The sequence below is a fragment of the Lingula anatina genome, chromosome 3 (assembly GCF_051362555.1).
Source record: "Lingula anatina isolate TDL-2025a chromosome 3, LinAna3.0, whole genome shotgun sequence".
NCBI classification, from domain to species: Eukaryota; Metazoa; Brachiopoda; class Lingulata; order Lingulida; family Lingulidae; genus Lingula; species Lingula anatina.
Window position 1 is genome coordinate 16,538,002 of NC_141769.1, and position 16,103 is coordinate 16,554,104.

Consider the following 16,103-nt stretch of genomic DNA (forward strand, 5'->3'; position numbering starts at 1 on the left):
CAAATTTTATTTTTGGGCTTGTAAATTTCTATTAGGACAAAAAGTTTTCCGTGCTCTGCTTGTTTGAATGATCAGTGGGCTAAAAAATTTAGGCTTCAGACTGATATAAAATATATTAAACATTGTTAATATTACCTTGCCAGGTTCTAGTTCTTCCACTACAAGAGAGGGGAACACCCCTACTACCCCGTTCAGTTCACCCTCCCACCAGCCATCGTCCACGCCATTTTCATCCTTGCGTAAAATTCTGATGATTTGGCCTTCAAAAAATGTTAGTTCCTCCTCGTTGGTGGCCTCATAGTCATACAGAGCCTTGGCCCACATCCCATCTGAAAAAAAGGTGGTCAAAGTTCATAAACTAATGAATAATTCCCATTGAAAGTTTATAACACATTCAAAAGCACACAATGATATAAGACCTTTGTACAGCAAAACAAATATTTTTCTTTAAAATCCAACATATTTACCTTTCTTTTATATTTTTCTAAATTTTAATATAAAAGGTTTAAGATACACTGTCTGAAACTGCTCAGAGTACATGGTCTGATATATAAAAAGTTTGCAAACTATAAAGATCATCCCCTCCTGGCTATGAACCACCAGGCAGATCATAACAGTAACTTTACAACACATTACATAATTTGTATAAATGTTCCTTTGATAAATTTCACCAAATGCAAAACATCATTCAAAACATATATATATGAAATTCCCTTCAGCAAAATCAAACTCTTTTCAACAATTAATAGTCTATTTTTAATTTTAATTTTTTTGTCAATTTTTCAGTTTTACCATCCATGCCATAATTGTGCTGCGTGACTGTTTGCTGAATCTCCACTTCAGAAGAGCTGTACGACTCCTGGGGTTCATGGTGGATTGCACTCTCCGGCTCTGCAGTTGGCGTTGCTACATCATCCTCTTCTGCATAGTAGCCATGTTCTGGGTGACTGGTTTCTGAATACTCAGTGTAGTGTAGGTAGTTTTCTGGTACCAAGCCAATTTCACCACTGGAATTCTGTGCCTGTGTGGTAAAATATATGACTTGAAATGTGAAATCTTGCAAAATGATGAATGATATCACATAACGAAACACTTTACTATGCTGCAAGAAACAAAAATGCTTATCAGCCTGATGTGAAAACAAAGTAGATGCATGAAATGCACTATTAAATGTGTTAGAGACATTTTTCACTTGGATGGAGTTTTGGGATATATGAGACAATTGTTGTTAGGATTCTGACACATGGCTGGCTTCAAAATGAGTCATCCCCAAGATTCCAATGCCAGAATTCATTGACTCTAGCTGCCAAAAGTCACACCATTTTAACTTTAAATTTTCAACCATCACCATTTCAAACTATTATCACTATTTGTTACTTCACAGAGTGGGCTGTCAAAGTTTCATATCATTCTGCCTTTTGCTTACAATCAGGTGACCCAAAAAAGTTATATAACACAGGAGGACATTTTGTTCTTACTGACAAGAAAGGGGGGGGGGGGGGGGGGGGGCACAATTTGTCCAAAAGAAAACCCCTCTCACCTGCACCCAACCATCTCCATCTCCATCAGCTATCACCTCCAGCTGCTCATCAGCAACTATGCTAAGTTCATCTGTGTTAGTTGCCTGAAAAGAATTCATATGATCAAATACCAAACTTTCTCATTCAGCTTTGTTATGATATTCATGCTGCATCATAATTTATACAAATAAATAAATAAATAAATAAATAAATATATAAATAAATAAAATTTGAATATATTTTTATATTTAGTTTTAAACATAAATTAAATTAACAGTTAAAATTGATAACAATGGAACTTTAATAAGGGCAAAATGCTATGAAAAGTATAACAGTTGCTGCAGCTGCCATTCTACAATATGGCAAGGAATGATCATGATGATGAGGTTTGCAAATCCTTTTAACATCCCTTTAAAAACTCCAAGCCATCATAAAGGTAATAATCTCAACAATGAAGCCTTAAGCCCTCATTGCACAATTTCAATGTCAAATATTCTTTCCAATCTTACCTGAAAATCATATAAAGCAAGACAATGTTTGGGGAAGCCAGCTTCCAAAGTTCTCCTTGCTGATGTCTGAATCATTGTGGCATTGGCGGATGTGTCAAAGGAGTTGTCAAAGTCATCGTCATCTTCTCTATAGTGAGTGCCATTCACCATTCCACCAGAGTGCTCCTGAAGTTGACAATTATTTAATATAAATTGTTTTTTGACACACACACTCATCCAGACACAAACACCCACCAACTGCTTCAAATTTACTACCATTAACATAGTGAAATTAAAAAGGCTCCCCTCACATCCAATGCATAACTATTTTAGCTGTTATGATCCCTTTCCATCCAAACTGTAAAAACATAAAATTCTCAGCCTTAGATTTTTATAAACCACTTATTTTGACCTCTGGTATTTTGTGTTCAGACATAGCCTCTCATTATACATATAAAGTGTAACAGTCGACGATGTAATACCAGACTGACGCCCTTTTCATCTTATTATTAAATTACTAGAAAAATTCACATAAAATCTAATATCCAAATATTTCTAAATGCACCATTTTAATTACTAAAAAGACATAGTTTGACAAGAATCCAACTAAGCATTTTAGGAAAATGTTTTATAATACAGTATGAACTGTCTCTGAATTTAATAAGGAAGTATCATACTGATAATACCTCTGTCATAAAGGACACCTGACTACCAGGTGTGTTTGAACTTTCAGAATAATTACTGTACTGAGGCCACCTACCCCTGAGCTCTCTGTAGTAAAAGACATTTGACTACTGGATAAACTTGTGGTATCACCATCTGGTTTAGGAGCAAGAAGGTCCTTGTTTGCACTTGCTAACCAGCCATCCACATCAACTGAAAAGGGAAACTTTTTATTAATTTGTTTTATCTATCAATTTATATTATTAGTGACTGTGAACTAATAAGTATTATGAACGACTAATAAATAATACTGTGCCCAATATTCCACTTAACTTGAAACTTGCTAAAAATGGATTGCTGTCTAAAATCTGGAATTTAAACTCAAGTACTGATATTAAACAAATAAACAACATAAACCACAACTTACTGCCAGCTGTCCTCAAAACCTCCAGCCTGGCCTCTGCCTTCATTTTGCTGGTCTGAAAAAAAATAGGAATGCCAATGTTCAAAACGATGACTTTAATTGAAATCAATTTTAATGATATAAACTAAAGTTTGTGAATAAAACATGAAGCATTTTAAATAAAAGCAATGAGAATACTTCACATTTCACTCCATAATATCAAACTGAAACTCTAATAAAGAAAACCAATACACTTGGAATGCTAAACAAATGCCATACAGTATCACATCTGTTTAGTATGAATACTGCAAATGACTTACATTAATGCAAATAACACATAAATTAATCTACTTCCATTTGAAAACCACAACAGTAAAACAGTCATGCAAGAATGAAAACAGAGACAACAAAGAGCACTCTTAAACTAAGATGTATATACAGAATCTTCAAGAATCTCAAGAATAATCTCTCAGCTAGACAACAGATTATGACTTGTAAACTACCACACAGGCTTCACTGGGATATAATATTACCTCGGCCTTCCTGATGGTTTCTCGTAACTCCTCCATCTTGGTCTCAGGGTCCTGCCCTGGCGTATCTCCTGAAGTGTTGGAACTCTGCAGTGAAAAAAAAAACTTTAATTGTAAAGATAATAATTTGACACAGAAACTTCTAATATTTCCAGACTGGAGTGTTACATTTTGCTGCCAACATCCAATTGGAATCTTAAATATTTTGTTGTTTAGAAATGTTGTCTTCAACTGCAGATGAAAACATTGTTACTTTGCATGAAGTGCTAATTGTATTTTAGGATGTTTGTCATTTGGTATTGTACTTAGTCACGCATAAGTTTGAATTAAATTAAGCATTACATTTTAGTTGTAGAAAATAAACACTGCATACCATAACTCAAGCATAGCACAATACAGCGGTCTGTGATGTTATCAAATGCCCCATGCCATGTGTCATCAAGGGCCAAAAAGATTTTGTTGAAATTATCAGTTACTGGCCACCATCTCTGCATTTGGGCTAGCAGATTGTTAGAACAAGGATGAACTTGCCATTTAGTGAAAATGCCTGAAAATTTGATGTGGGGTCCAGGTAGACTCCCACAACTATCTCAAAAATGATATTTTTGGCTCCTAAAAGTCAGAAATCCACCCAATAGCTGAAAAAATTTCATGACTGTAGAAACTGACATCACAAAAGACCAGCAAAAATTCTGTCACAGACTATCATACAGTGCCACAGCTGCCCCTCACCCTGGAAGTTCTGTCTCCTGGTAACCCTGACCTCAGCTGGTCCAGGGTCTTGTTGGTGTCCTTGATGACCTTGTTCTCCCTGGCAACCTTGGTGGCCCACTTCCTGGCTTCTTTATTCAACTGATGCTCAGCACCATTGGCACTTGTAACACTGTGGATCTGTGGGGAAAGGGAGAGAATAATAATAATAATAATAATAATAATAATAATAATAATAATAATAATAATAATAATAATAATAATAATGCAGGAGCAGATGGAAGCCTTATCTGAGCCTTCCGGAAGACAGTCAGAATTTTTTCAGTTTACACTGACAGGCATCTACTGTTTTCTGTCGGAAGATGGTCAAAAGTGGAGGATGGTTAAACAAAGATAATTTGAAAAACTGTCAGAAAATATCTCTGGGTCCCCCCCTGCAATGAGGAGGAGAAAGAGGATAATAGTGATGATGATGATGACTATGACATTGATAGTTATCATAATGATTAAAATCTATCCAGCTAGTATATGAAATGAAAATTAGAAATATATTTCTGTCATAAGTTTTAAAAATAAACAATAATCACAGTCATTGCTAACAAACATTAATGCCCGTCAAACTTTTTACTAGTAAAGATATTATATGGATTACCATTGGACATGAAAATGCTTTTTGACAAAAAACCAAACTTACATGTACTTTTCAAAATTCCTCCATCACATTCATCAAATTTTTTGAACAAGCTGTATCCTGTTCTTAGACTAGATAGAACAATTAACCGATTTCATTCAAATTTAGTTAGAAATTACCTTGGTATGTGTCAGTGCTTTGACAACAGACATCCCCCCCTCCCCCCAATCACGTCTGTCAGTGATTGATATACTGATAAATTATATAATTTTACATTATAATGCAAAACACATATAAAGGTCGACTTACTTGATCATTGTCACAGGCCTCAAACTGATATTGCACAAGTTCTGTGAAGACTAAGTGGTCCCGGAGAAAACACTGAAGACTATATTGGCGGCTCACCTGAAACAATGTCATATATGTATAACCATAATAAAACATTTCAGAACCACTGATTGTGATCATGCTTATAAATACTGATTGCTTTTATAATAACAATTATTAACTTATAAATGTAGTTAAGTTTATTTTTTCTTGTCAAAGCAAAAATCTGGAAATGAGGTTACAATAACAGTGTAAGTGTCTTCAAACAATGACTGACCTCTGAGTTCAACTGTTGTTTAAAGAAATTATGATCATTGTTACGCAGACTTCGTAGCACAGTTAATAATATTCTTTACTGGACACCAGACCAAAATTTTAATTTTGAAGCTCATAAAACAAAATTGGTCAGTACAAACATTGCAGAGTCAGACTTCTACTTTATTCCTTACCAAAGCTGCATCTGTTAAAATCTTATTGAGACTCTCATGTGCTGCTGTGACACAGTCCAGCTCCGTCTTGCCAAGGATTGTCACAAACTCCTGAAACTTCTCGTAGGAGTCGCCATCTAGTTGCTGAATAAAAAGAGGACAAAACACCATAGAGGATTTTGCAAAGATGGCTGAGGTGGGAAAAAAAGACAAGAAAATGCCATACAGGAATTTGTTAAGAGCTGAGACAGAATGTACTAGGAAAGGCTAGCCCATCTTTAATGTACACACACCTTTCAGTCTGGGTTTTAGTTGAATTGGATGTGAATAGTTCAAAGGTTTGTCTTCATAACAATATCATACATAATAAATAATATCTTGCTGTCAACTTACAGTTGATATAAAGAAGGCCAATATAATATTACTCTAATCCTCAAGCTTTCATTCTGACAAAAGGCATATCAAACATCACTGATATCTGTTCATTACACTTAACAAAGCCATTAATATTTCACTGCAACTGTGACACATTTTATGGCAAAAACAATTTAACCAAAACATACATAATTGATCAGAACAACTATTAATCATTTTTCCTGGTTGCACCACCAAGGATGAAGTAAACACATCAAATATATAGAATATAATGACAATGAAGAGATCTGCCATCAGTATAGCTGTAAGCTGTGACAGTAATACTATCACTGATTAACGGTTTTAACTTAAGTTATTTCATGAAAACAGACCCAATTTTAGGTTTAGGTTACAAAACATGTATCAAGGCAAAATTTACAAGTTCAACTTAGACTGTGTCAACAATATTGTGTCTAGCTTGCAACTGGAATTGCGAACCCCACATAAAACATCTGGTCATAAACTGACGTCATCTAGTCAATTCTAAGTCTAGCTTGGTCCTGGTGTGAATACAACCAGAGCCTCACCTTCATCAAAGCTGGCAGATCTGTGCTGTAGTAGCGGATCTGGTGAGCATTGGCAGCCACCATGTTGAGAACATACTCGTTCCTTGCCGATGTTGACTTCACCTCGCAGGATTCTTTCCGGGTAGAAAACTGAAAAAATTTCATCAAGAGGTATTATTGAATTTACTCATAAATATTCGTAATATATTCCACTAACTTAACTGTTGAAATTGAGAGAAATGTACATTGTTTACATGCTTTTGTTGTAAATGTCATGTTTATTTAAACATCTAGAGTTTGTTCTGGCAGTAACAAAACCAAATCAATATAAAATCAAATAAATAAATCATAAGCAAATATTGGAAAAGAATATTACCCTTTTCATCAGAACAAAAGCATTAAATCACAGAAAACATCCAAGTATTGACAAGCCAAATTATCCTATCATTATAACCTAAATATTGTGTTGGTCCATTAAATATTGTATATTAATCATTACTTCACAAAAATGTCAACTCACTTTGGCACTGTTTTTCTGAAGACTTGCAAGGGATTGAAAAAGACCAGTGGATTTCCTTTTTAATCTAAAGTAAAAAAACAATCTATTAAATACCATAATTCAACAATTATTAATAGCATTTTCATATCAACAATTGACATTTTTTCACAAAATTCCTCAAAGATCACTGTTATAAGTATATGCTATTTGACAATGTACTCTATCTATAAGTCCAAGAAATACACGTGCTATAATTTATAATAACTTATAATAATGCATTAATCTCATCACTCAAAGTTAATAAGCTTTATCTTTAAACAATTTTTCCAAGACACATGCCTTCATATACTACACTTAAAGAAAATATAAAATAACCTGCAAAATTACTTGGACCACTGAAGTGTAAAATAACTTTACTATGGCTAATACAATGGATTTTTCAACCAAATCAATTTGTTCAAATAATTACCAGTAAATTACTCAGAGCTTTCTAAATCATCCTACTCCTAAGTGAATTAAAGTGAGTTAAAAACCACTTATCCCTAATTAGTGTGTTCTGATTATAGAGATGATTTCAAGACAGACGTGAAAACCCAGCATTAGTAAATTGGCAATAAAACATCAACTATCAATAATTTCCATTTCAAACAATTAAATATAAAAGCCATCAGTAAAAACCTATATCCCAGAGTACTAGCTAGAATCATCTTAAAACATTTCTATAAAAATTGTTTTCCTCTTGGCTGTCAAAACATTTCAAATCCTCTACAGCAAATTGATATTCCAAAATGTCAATACTTTTCTTCTGCTTCTGCTGCCTTCTGTCTGGCATCGTGTGCTAAGTGCTCTTCATCTGAATAGATTTTCTGAGTCTTTGCCATTTCTTGCACAGTCTGAGTTACTTCTTTTTGTAAAAGCTGTAAGTTATCAATGACCTAGGAAAAAACAAAACACAATTGCTTTATATTATTATTATTATTATTATTATTATTATTATTATTATTATTAATAATATTAACTTCTTAATTTTTTCACATCGGCATATATTATTAATTTCTTTATTTTTTTCACATCAGCATATGTTGAACATGTACAGTAAAAATACAAAATGTGAGACACAGAGCACCCAAATACATTTTGAATCACTACAAAAGCCAAATAAAGATGATGATGATGATGATAATGATGATGATGACAAATTGTTAATATTGCTGACATTAATCAGAGAAAGAGAAAGAATTCATGATCAAGAGTCAGAGTAATATTGATACATATATATCACATCATGTTACCTTTTTAAGCAGGGTCATTTTTGTATTTTTGGCATTCTTAGCAGGCTCTGAAACTTGCTGCATGTAGATATCTGATGCCTTGAGTCTCTTCTGGGCCATCCTCTCCATTTCTTCCAGTAGACTTCTCCAAACAGAAGACACTGTCCTAGAACACATAGATCATAGGCAATGTGAATAATGTAGTTATAAGACATGCTCTCAGACAAGCACTTTTTTTGACTGTAAAAATGGTTTACTTGTAACTTGTGATCAGGTGATCAATTAATACTGTGTGATTGCTTCCTAAATACACTTTCACCAGTGTCATATTGAAATGAATGCATGTTAAGTGCAAGTACATTCTTGTAAAAAAATATGAGCAAATAAAAACATCCAATGTTTTAAATAACTTGTGATTTGGAATGGCATTTAACACAATACACAATAAAGGAGTAAGAATGGCACATTACACATCATCTCTTTTTTGAAACTTTCTGATTGAATCCATAGGAACATTTCTCAATATTACCCCCATTACAAACTTTTCAAAGTACTTTATTATCCACAAAATAATAGTACTAAACCCATGAATGAATCACCCTGAGGAAAGCAGAATTGAGACTAATTTTGCTCACAATAAACAATACTCTTCCTATCCTACTTTTAAGTGAGGGAATCTCAGGGTACCACCAATGTTAAGTAAAATGACCCTAATTTCCCTGGATGTGTATCAAAATTAAAATCACTCCCGAGGTGATGGCCACTCAATTCAGTGCACATGAGTGGTCAATGTCTTAATTTAAAGACGGAATCGATTGGCCAGATTCCCAGGACGCTGCAGGCAATTACTAGTTGTAAAGACAACGAGCGCACGCCGGATTCCAAGACGATGACTCCCATAGCCAATAAAGGAGATTATGTTTTCATCGTCTTTTGGATTGCCTGACAGTGTGTACTTGTTTGTAAGGGGACAATATATCTCAAATTGTTCTTCACCCAATTTGATGAAATTTCTGAGAACAGACAGTTATTCAGGAGGGAAAGAAGTGTATGATTACAATTTCAACCAAATCTTCTATTAATTAAGAAAATATTCATTCTTTTTTATTCTTTTCAGTAATTGCCTTTTCTTGCCAAGTCTCCACTTTAGAAAGCTTTCTAGTGAGTAATAATATCATTTGCCTTATATCAGACACTCTTTCAGATACCAAGGAGCAAAGGTTGTTGTAAATTTGCCTCAGTTTTGATGCTTGGAACAAACAAGGATTGTTTTACAAATGTTAAGCTGTAATATTGAGTTAAAACTCAAATCTTATAAAAAAAATTTTCGTATTTGATATTAACGCACATCTGCACCTTCAGGCAAGTGAAGTCTAACCAAAAGCCATGTACTAAGTATAATTAATGACTTACACGAAATGTTTTAGACTCTCATCTAGCTTTTAATTCTTATTTTACCTGCTTAGGTCTATTAACCAGTATATTAATGAGTATATATGTTGCTATCTAACATCTTTTAAGTGTGTCATAGTAAGAGACAGCATAAGAAAGAGGAGTGATTACTGCACTTGATATGCATATATAAGAATCCAAAAGTAATGCCTGCTAATTATGAACATTTATTGTGACTATTTAAGTCTTAAAATTTTTTTTAAAAAAAAAGGCCGTGCTCAGAAAAAATTCCAGTCAAACTAATCCACAATAAATTTGTGTCACCAGGTTACCTGTAAACCATGCAGGAATTTAATTGTGTACAGAGAGTAGGATCTCTCTCCCATTCCCCAAGTGCATGTACAGATCACTATCAAGGAAAGCATAATAAATAATCTGATAGAAGAGCAACTTCATCCCAGAGTGACATTGATTTTGACCAAGAGTGTGATTCGATTTTGGCCATGACCCTTCTATTAGCTCAATTTCAATCACATGCTTCAGGACTATATATGCAGAAAGACACAGCAATATAGCCTGTAAGTTAGCTATATGATGCAAAACAACAGCTTGATCAATGAAGTCTTCAAGATGAAGAGAAATTATTCAGACAGACCTAGTCAAGTGTCTACCAGTTTTGCTGTGTCTATATGTAAATACTTGAGCTAGGCGAACACCAAGATAACTTTTGCTTTTAACCAATCTGATCAGCTTAAAACTGAAGGCAAAATATTCCTTCTTCAAATTATTTAAATGACATGATTATGCAACTACTGAAATGTGTACACCAAAGTTCAATATCTGTCACAAATATTATTATCTGAAATTGAACTTAAACTTCACAAACAAAAACAAATTCAGAGAGAAATACTAGTGGCAACATATCTCCTATTGCTTTTTCAATTAAAGAAAACATGCACAAAAATATTAAATTAAAAAATATATATAAAGTGAGGAAATTACAAAATGCAATGGCAGGGGCTTGCTTATATAATAGCAATTACAAATTATACAAAATAATAACGGGTTAGTTAAATGAGAAAAACCTGCATGCTAAAGCTTAAAGTTAATGCTTCAAAATTAAGCAGTTGACATTTTCTCGCTGATTGTAACTCATAAGAGGCAACAACAGCTACAAAAAAAAAAAAAAAAAAAAAATTAAAAATCAGAAAAATCTTCATACATCAACAATAAACATTAAAAAAATATCTAAAAACAAAATCCCTATTAACAGATATAAAGCTGTGCATATATTTTACCTTCCATGGCTTATCCTAAGCATAAAAAGATTATATTGAGATTAGTAGCATTGATATTTTCAAGCTAACAAAGAAGCATTCTCCTTATACAGAGAAAAATAACATACCAAAACAATGTACATCCAAGGAACACTCCAGAGCCCTGTTTTAGTACGGTTCCAAAATTGTTCTTAACATGTAAACCAAACTCTTATACTAGTAGTCTGACCCAAAATAAATTGAGAGTACTACAACTCGTACTACTACTACACAGATTTTTGTGCAAGTTTTATAATTAAAGAAAAATTGGAATCTTTCCGACCAATTCTAGTGCTTACTTTATCTATATAGACCTGACTGAGAATATATTTTGAACTAAAGTAGACTAGATCTTTGGTCTAAAAGTTAAGACAATTATTTTGCAGTCTAAAGTTCTTTTATGTGAAACTGGTCTCTTGCATAGTATGGGTCTCAGGTCTGACACCCTGGGTTTCGGGCTGCTGAAAGAAGCTCCATTTCCCACCAGCACACAATGTGATTGCATTCCATGGTCTATTAGCCTAGTGTACAGATTAACCACAATCTCAGGGTGCTACTCTGAACACCATCAATGCAAAACGCTTCATGTCTGATATCACATCAGCTAGCAGACCCTGATTTTCGGAGTTCACTGGAAACTCACATCTATAAAACTAGCAATGGAACAGATATTGGAACCGACATGCTAAATTATATTACTAGTACAGAGTTGAGTTTCCACCGTCTTCTAAAACTCAGGGTGCATAAGACTCACTTAATGTCAGACAAAAAATACCACTTAGCTAATAAACCATCTTCACAAGCCTATTTAGGGCATACGCTCTAGCCTACTAAAGCTAGTAAGATCGTACAACCCTTGAATGAACTGGCTTGTCCCTTATATTACTGACACCTGTGAACTCAGAGCTAGTGCTGTTCAAGTTAACCAAAATTTCATTCAAAAATGGAACAAATTTATGTAAACTGAGATATGTCAATGCTCTAATTTTCAAAATGGTAATGTAAATAAATTAAAGGGTGACCAACTATTTTTGATCCAACTTAGATCTGGTGAGAACAGGTAGAGTACCACGGTGCATTCAGAAAACACTGCATGATCATATTAAGCCATGTGCAATTTAGAATTCTGCTGACAATTCATGCTGAGATTGAATACATAAAGCAAATACACTGTGATTTTTTTTCACAAAGCGAAGCAGCAAACTTGTTTCTCATGCAATGTCAGGGATATATATGTGTTTACCACAATAAGAAATCTATTGCAATTCCCTACGTAATCACTCATACTCAGTCTGTTAGTCAGAATGAAAGACTTGCAGGAATTTCAAAGAATTAACACAATGACATTAACGATACAAGTTATTCTGTAATTTCTTTGAAATTCCTATGCGAACAACTTATTATGTCTTGCAGGAGGCAAGCACAATTTGATCAAACAGCGCAGTATGTATGTATTAAATTTAAGAAACAGAGTAGGCTTATTACGTGCCAGCACAGTGATCATTCATATATATATTTTCTGAACATATAAACTCTTTATTTAAAAATTTATAAATTTAAGTAACTCTCACAAAATTTAAGTTAAATTCATCTATGTACTTACTTGTATTCCTTTCCATCTTCACCATGAGCCTCAGGGGGAGCTGGGAAATCTTTTTTAGTTAAATATTGGGTGGCAAGTTTGGATAAAGCCTGTGGACAAAAAAGAAAATAATTTTTTTAAATACTTCTTAAACAACCAGCTATGGCACAGAGACATCAAAGGAATATACGTACTTAGTCTAGTAATTTACAGCCAACCTGAGCAATAATGACAGTTACATTAAAACAAGAAGCAAATTAAAACACCACATTTATTTTAAGTGAGGCTTCATATTCAATGCAAACTGTTGATTACTCAGTATAAACCTAAACGCATTAAATCTGATGTGCCTGACTGACACCAACATTAAGAGGTTATTTTAGGGGAATTAAACTAAAACCTCTGGTGACATATACCACAGCATAAATCATTTCAACTTTCAATGTTATTTATCCCAAAAATATGTTCTTGTAAATATACTCATACAAAATTTCATAGCTCCATATGATACTGTATTGCTAAATAAGCAACAGAGCACAGCATACCATTATACAAATCATGTACACTGATATCTCAACTAAGAAAATATGAGCTCGGGATAAATGGGCACGTTTTCATCTTCGGAGAGAATCACAGTTAATCTTAAGAAATTGAAATATTTGTCATGTGATTAATCATATCCACCAAACAGATAGCAATTTCCCACTTCATTTAAAAAGAAAAACTGATTCAGAATAGTAATTTTGCTTTTAGTTCCTAATTTCTGTTTTAAATTACTACTGATGGGTAGTAAAGTGTGTGTGTGTGTGTGTGTGTGTGTGTGTGTGTGGGTTTGTGTCTGGGGCTTTCACTTTGTGCAATCTGATAAACAGCTTAACAAGCCCCTTCCTGCCGTTAAGTAGATACAACTACAACTAAACAGGTGATAATATGAATACATTGGAAACAAGAAGTAGCATGTTAATCTGATTGTATTCAGCTATAGATACAGCTGCGGAGTTAGTTCAAACTACCTAATATAGTATTACTACATGTACTATAATTTCTTTGTGAATGCACCATAAGGTGACAGGTAGTACAAGTTTTCCAGAAATGGTCTTCTGTTCTTTAAGTTAGAGGACAGGTAGGACTCGTTTTCCAGGAATGGTCTTGTCTTATCAGTAGGAGGACAGGTAGGACTAGTTTTCCAGGAATGGTCTTGTCTTATCAGTTGAAGGTCATGTTAACTGTCAATACACGTGGCGTATTAGGTGTGTACGCAATACATGTAAATCTTGATGACATTATGAACAGCCAAGATAAACTATAAAGACATCCGTTATATAAATCCATAATTATAATAATAAACCACGAGGAAAACTTGGAGTGAAGTGTGAGGGGACCAATTTTATTCATTAAAAAAATTTTAGTTCATATCTTTTAAAATTATCTGCACATGTCATATTAATTTCACTTCATCATTATTAATTTAAATAGATGTACATCTGAAATATGACTAAATTTAGGCACACCTGGCTCTCAAATTCTCTCCCCCCCCCCCCCCCCCCCTCCATCTTCCTTCATTCTAGGACTATATAAAGAGAGACATGTCAAATAGAAGGATAACATTACTGGCCTGAATATTTAACATGTGTGAAACTGAATTCACAGTGTGTGATGTTTTCGTGGTTTATAACAGGTCTTCAAATGCAAGGTATGCCATGTAAACACACCTGTTGAAAATGTGTTTACACAAAATGCCTCACATTTCTATATTGTACTTTGCTTTCAAAACCTTACCATTGCAGTCCTTCTGATTTGGATTTCCCAAATTTTCACCCAGATTGTTAAAAGGGGCAGCATATATAATAGTATTTCATTGATAAATGCCATATTATAATGATTTCTTTCATAATTCATACTTATGTCCAAAGGCGAATGTTTACCGTTTTCAAAGAAGGCAATATGCAGGCATATGTGAAATTTTGAAAAAGACAAATAAAAAAAGAAACTGGGCTACAGCAGTCTCTTTGGCAGTTTTTTTAACACTTTTGACATACTACGTCCTCCCTAGAGTCTACCTAAGGAAAACAGGGTGAGATAGAGATCCTCACTCTACGTAAGTCCTGAATACAGCCTCATATCATGCTACAATATTATAACTAGACTTTAGACCCCCTTTCTGTTGAAGTCCCAGAGTGAAAACAGCCAAGGATATTATACCACATAGCTTTACATTATCAAATTGAATACAGTCAAGGACAACCACATATTTATTAACTACACCACATTTCCTCATGCTGCAATAACTAGAGCACAACAAGACAGTCTGTATCCTCCTATTGTCCAATGACTCATGTACTAGTACTACTAGTATAGCCACTGTGATATACTAGTACAGGAATTTGTGCTATGAATATACTCTCAGATGACATACCTTTACTGTGACTTCTACCTGTCAGACATACCATTATGTACCTCTATTTAAGCTATGTGTAACATGTGTCACACTGGGGTGTATGGGTGCTAGAGGACAGGGAGCAGATTAATGAGTACTCTAATAACCAAGTATGCATGCTCTGCAAGAGTTTCTTAGCATTTGGCTCTATTGGATGTAAATGTGCATTTGTATACATACATGTGAAAGTATGCATAGGTGCAAGTGTTATGTGAAACTGAAGTGCATTCAAGTGAACCAAGTATATCTATAGATGCATGTGCAAAAGTGTGTGCTTGTGTAGGTTTATCTACATGCAAAAGTGTCAGGCCTACCCAACTACCAGACTCGGCACCTAAGGATCCTGAATTAACCGGTATATCGGACCACGCTACCCGTTTTCAAGGTGTGTGTCAGATCGCATTTCGGAGTATCAGCCAGAACACCGACAGGATGAGCCCTGGCATGTTCGGCTGTCACCTTGATTGGATAGTAAACGATTGTCGTAAAATCGCTATATGATTTTAAAACCGGGTGCATAATTTTGAAAGCCACCTAGATGAACCTTAGACTGCCACATTAATCTAATACAACGCAAAAAAGCCCTATCAAAAGTGGTTAAAACATTCAAACCAAATGTCGTAAAGTCCCCATATATCCCCATAGAGACAATAAAATAGAGTACTCTAAAGTAAGAGTACAGTTTAAGGTTGTTCAGCCGAGCGTGGATGAGCCCGCAGTCGTGCTACAAAATTTGTTCTGGGGTATGATACTCCGAAATGCGATCTGACACACATCTTGAAAACGGGTAGCGTGGTCCGATATACCGGTTAATTCAGGATCCATAGGTGCCGAGTCTGGTAGTTGGGTAGGCCTGAGTGTGCATGAAAGTGTGCTGTAGATGATGTGTGTATGTGCATGCAAGTGTGTACAAGTAAACATGCACGTGCCTTTACATGTGCATGTAGGTATGTGTGTGGCACTGGGATGTGTGTGTGTGTGTGTT

The 16,103-nt window shown here is 34.5% G+C and overlaps 1 protein-coding gene across 3 annotated transcripts in view; it reads right to left on the reverse strand.

The window, feature by feature from the left end:
• Positions 1-16,103, reverse strand: part of LOC106159510 (F-BAR and double SH3 domains protein 2) — a 29,201-nt gene that overhangs the window by 7,810 nt on the left and 5,288 nt on the right. For all 3 annotated transcript variants that reach the window (XM_087008647.1, XM_087008646.1, XM_087008645.1), the window contains exons 4-18: positions 12,703-12,791; positions 8,413-8,557; positions 7,919-8,055; positions 7,142-7,205; positions 6,643-6,771; positions 5,723-5,845; positions 5,256-5,351; positions 4,337-4,495; positions 3,608-3,691; positions 3,099-3,150; positions 2,769-2,884; positions 2,030-2,194; positions 1,541-1,624; positions 793-1,021; positions 136-329 (exon numbers count right to left, since the gene is read on the reverse strand). In XM_087008647.1, the coding sequence (XP_086864773.1) occupies positions 136-329; positions 793-1,021; positions 1,541-1,624; positions 2,030-2,194; positions 2,769-2,884; positions 3,099-3,150; positions 3,608-3,691; positions 4,337-4,495; positions 5,256-5,351; positions 5,723-5,845; positions 6,643-6,771; positions 7,142-7,205; positions 7,919-8,055; positions 8,413-8,557; positions 12,703-12,791 (1,866 nt within the window). The remainder of the gene's footprint in view (positions 1-135; positions 330-792; positions 1,022-1,540; positions 1,625-2,029; positions 2,195-2,768; positions 2,885-3,098; positions 3,151-3,607; positions 3,692-4,336; positions 4,496-5,255; positions 5,352-5,722; positions 5,846-6,642; positions 6,772-7,141; positions 7,206-7,918; positions 8,056-8,412; positions 8,558-12,702; positions 12,792-16,103) is intronic.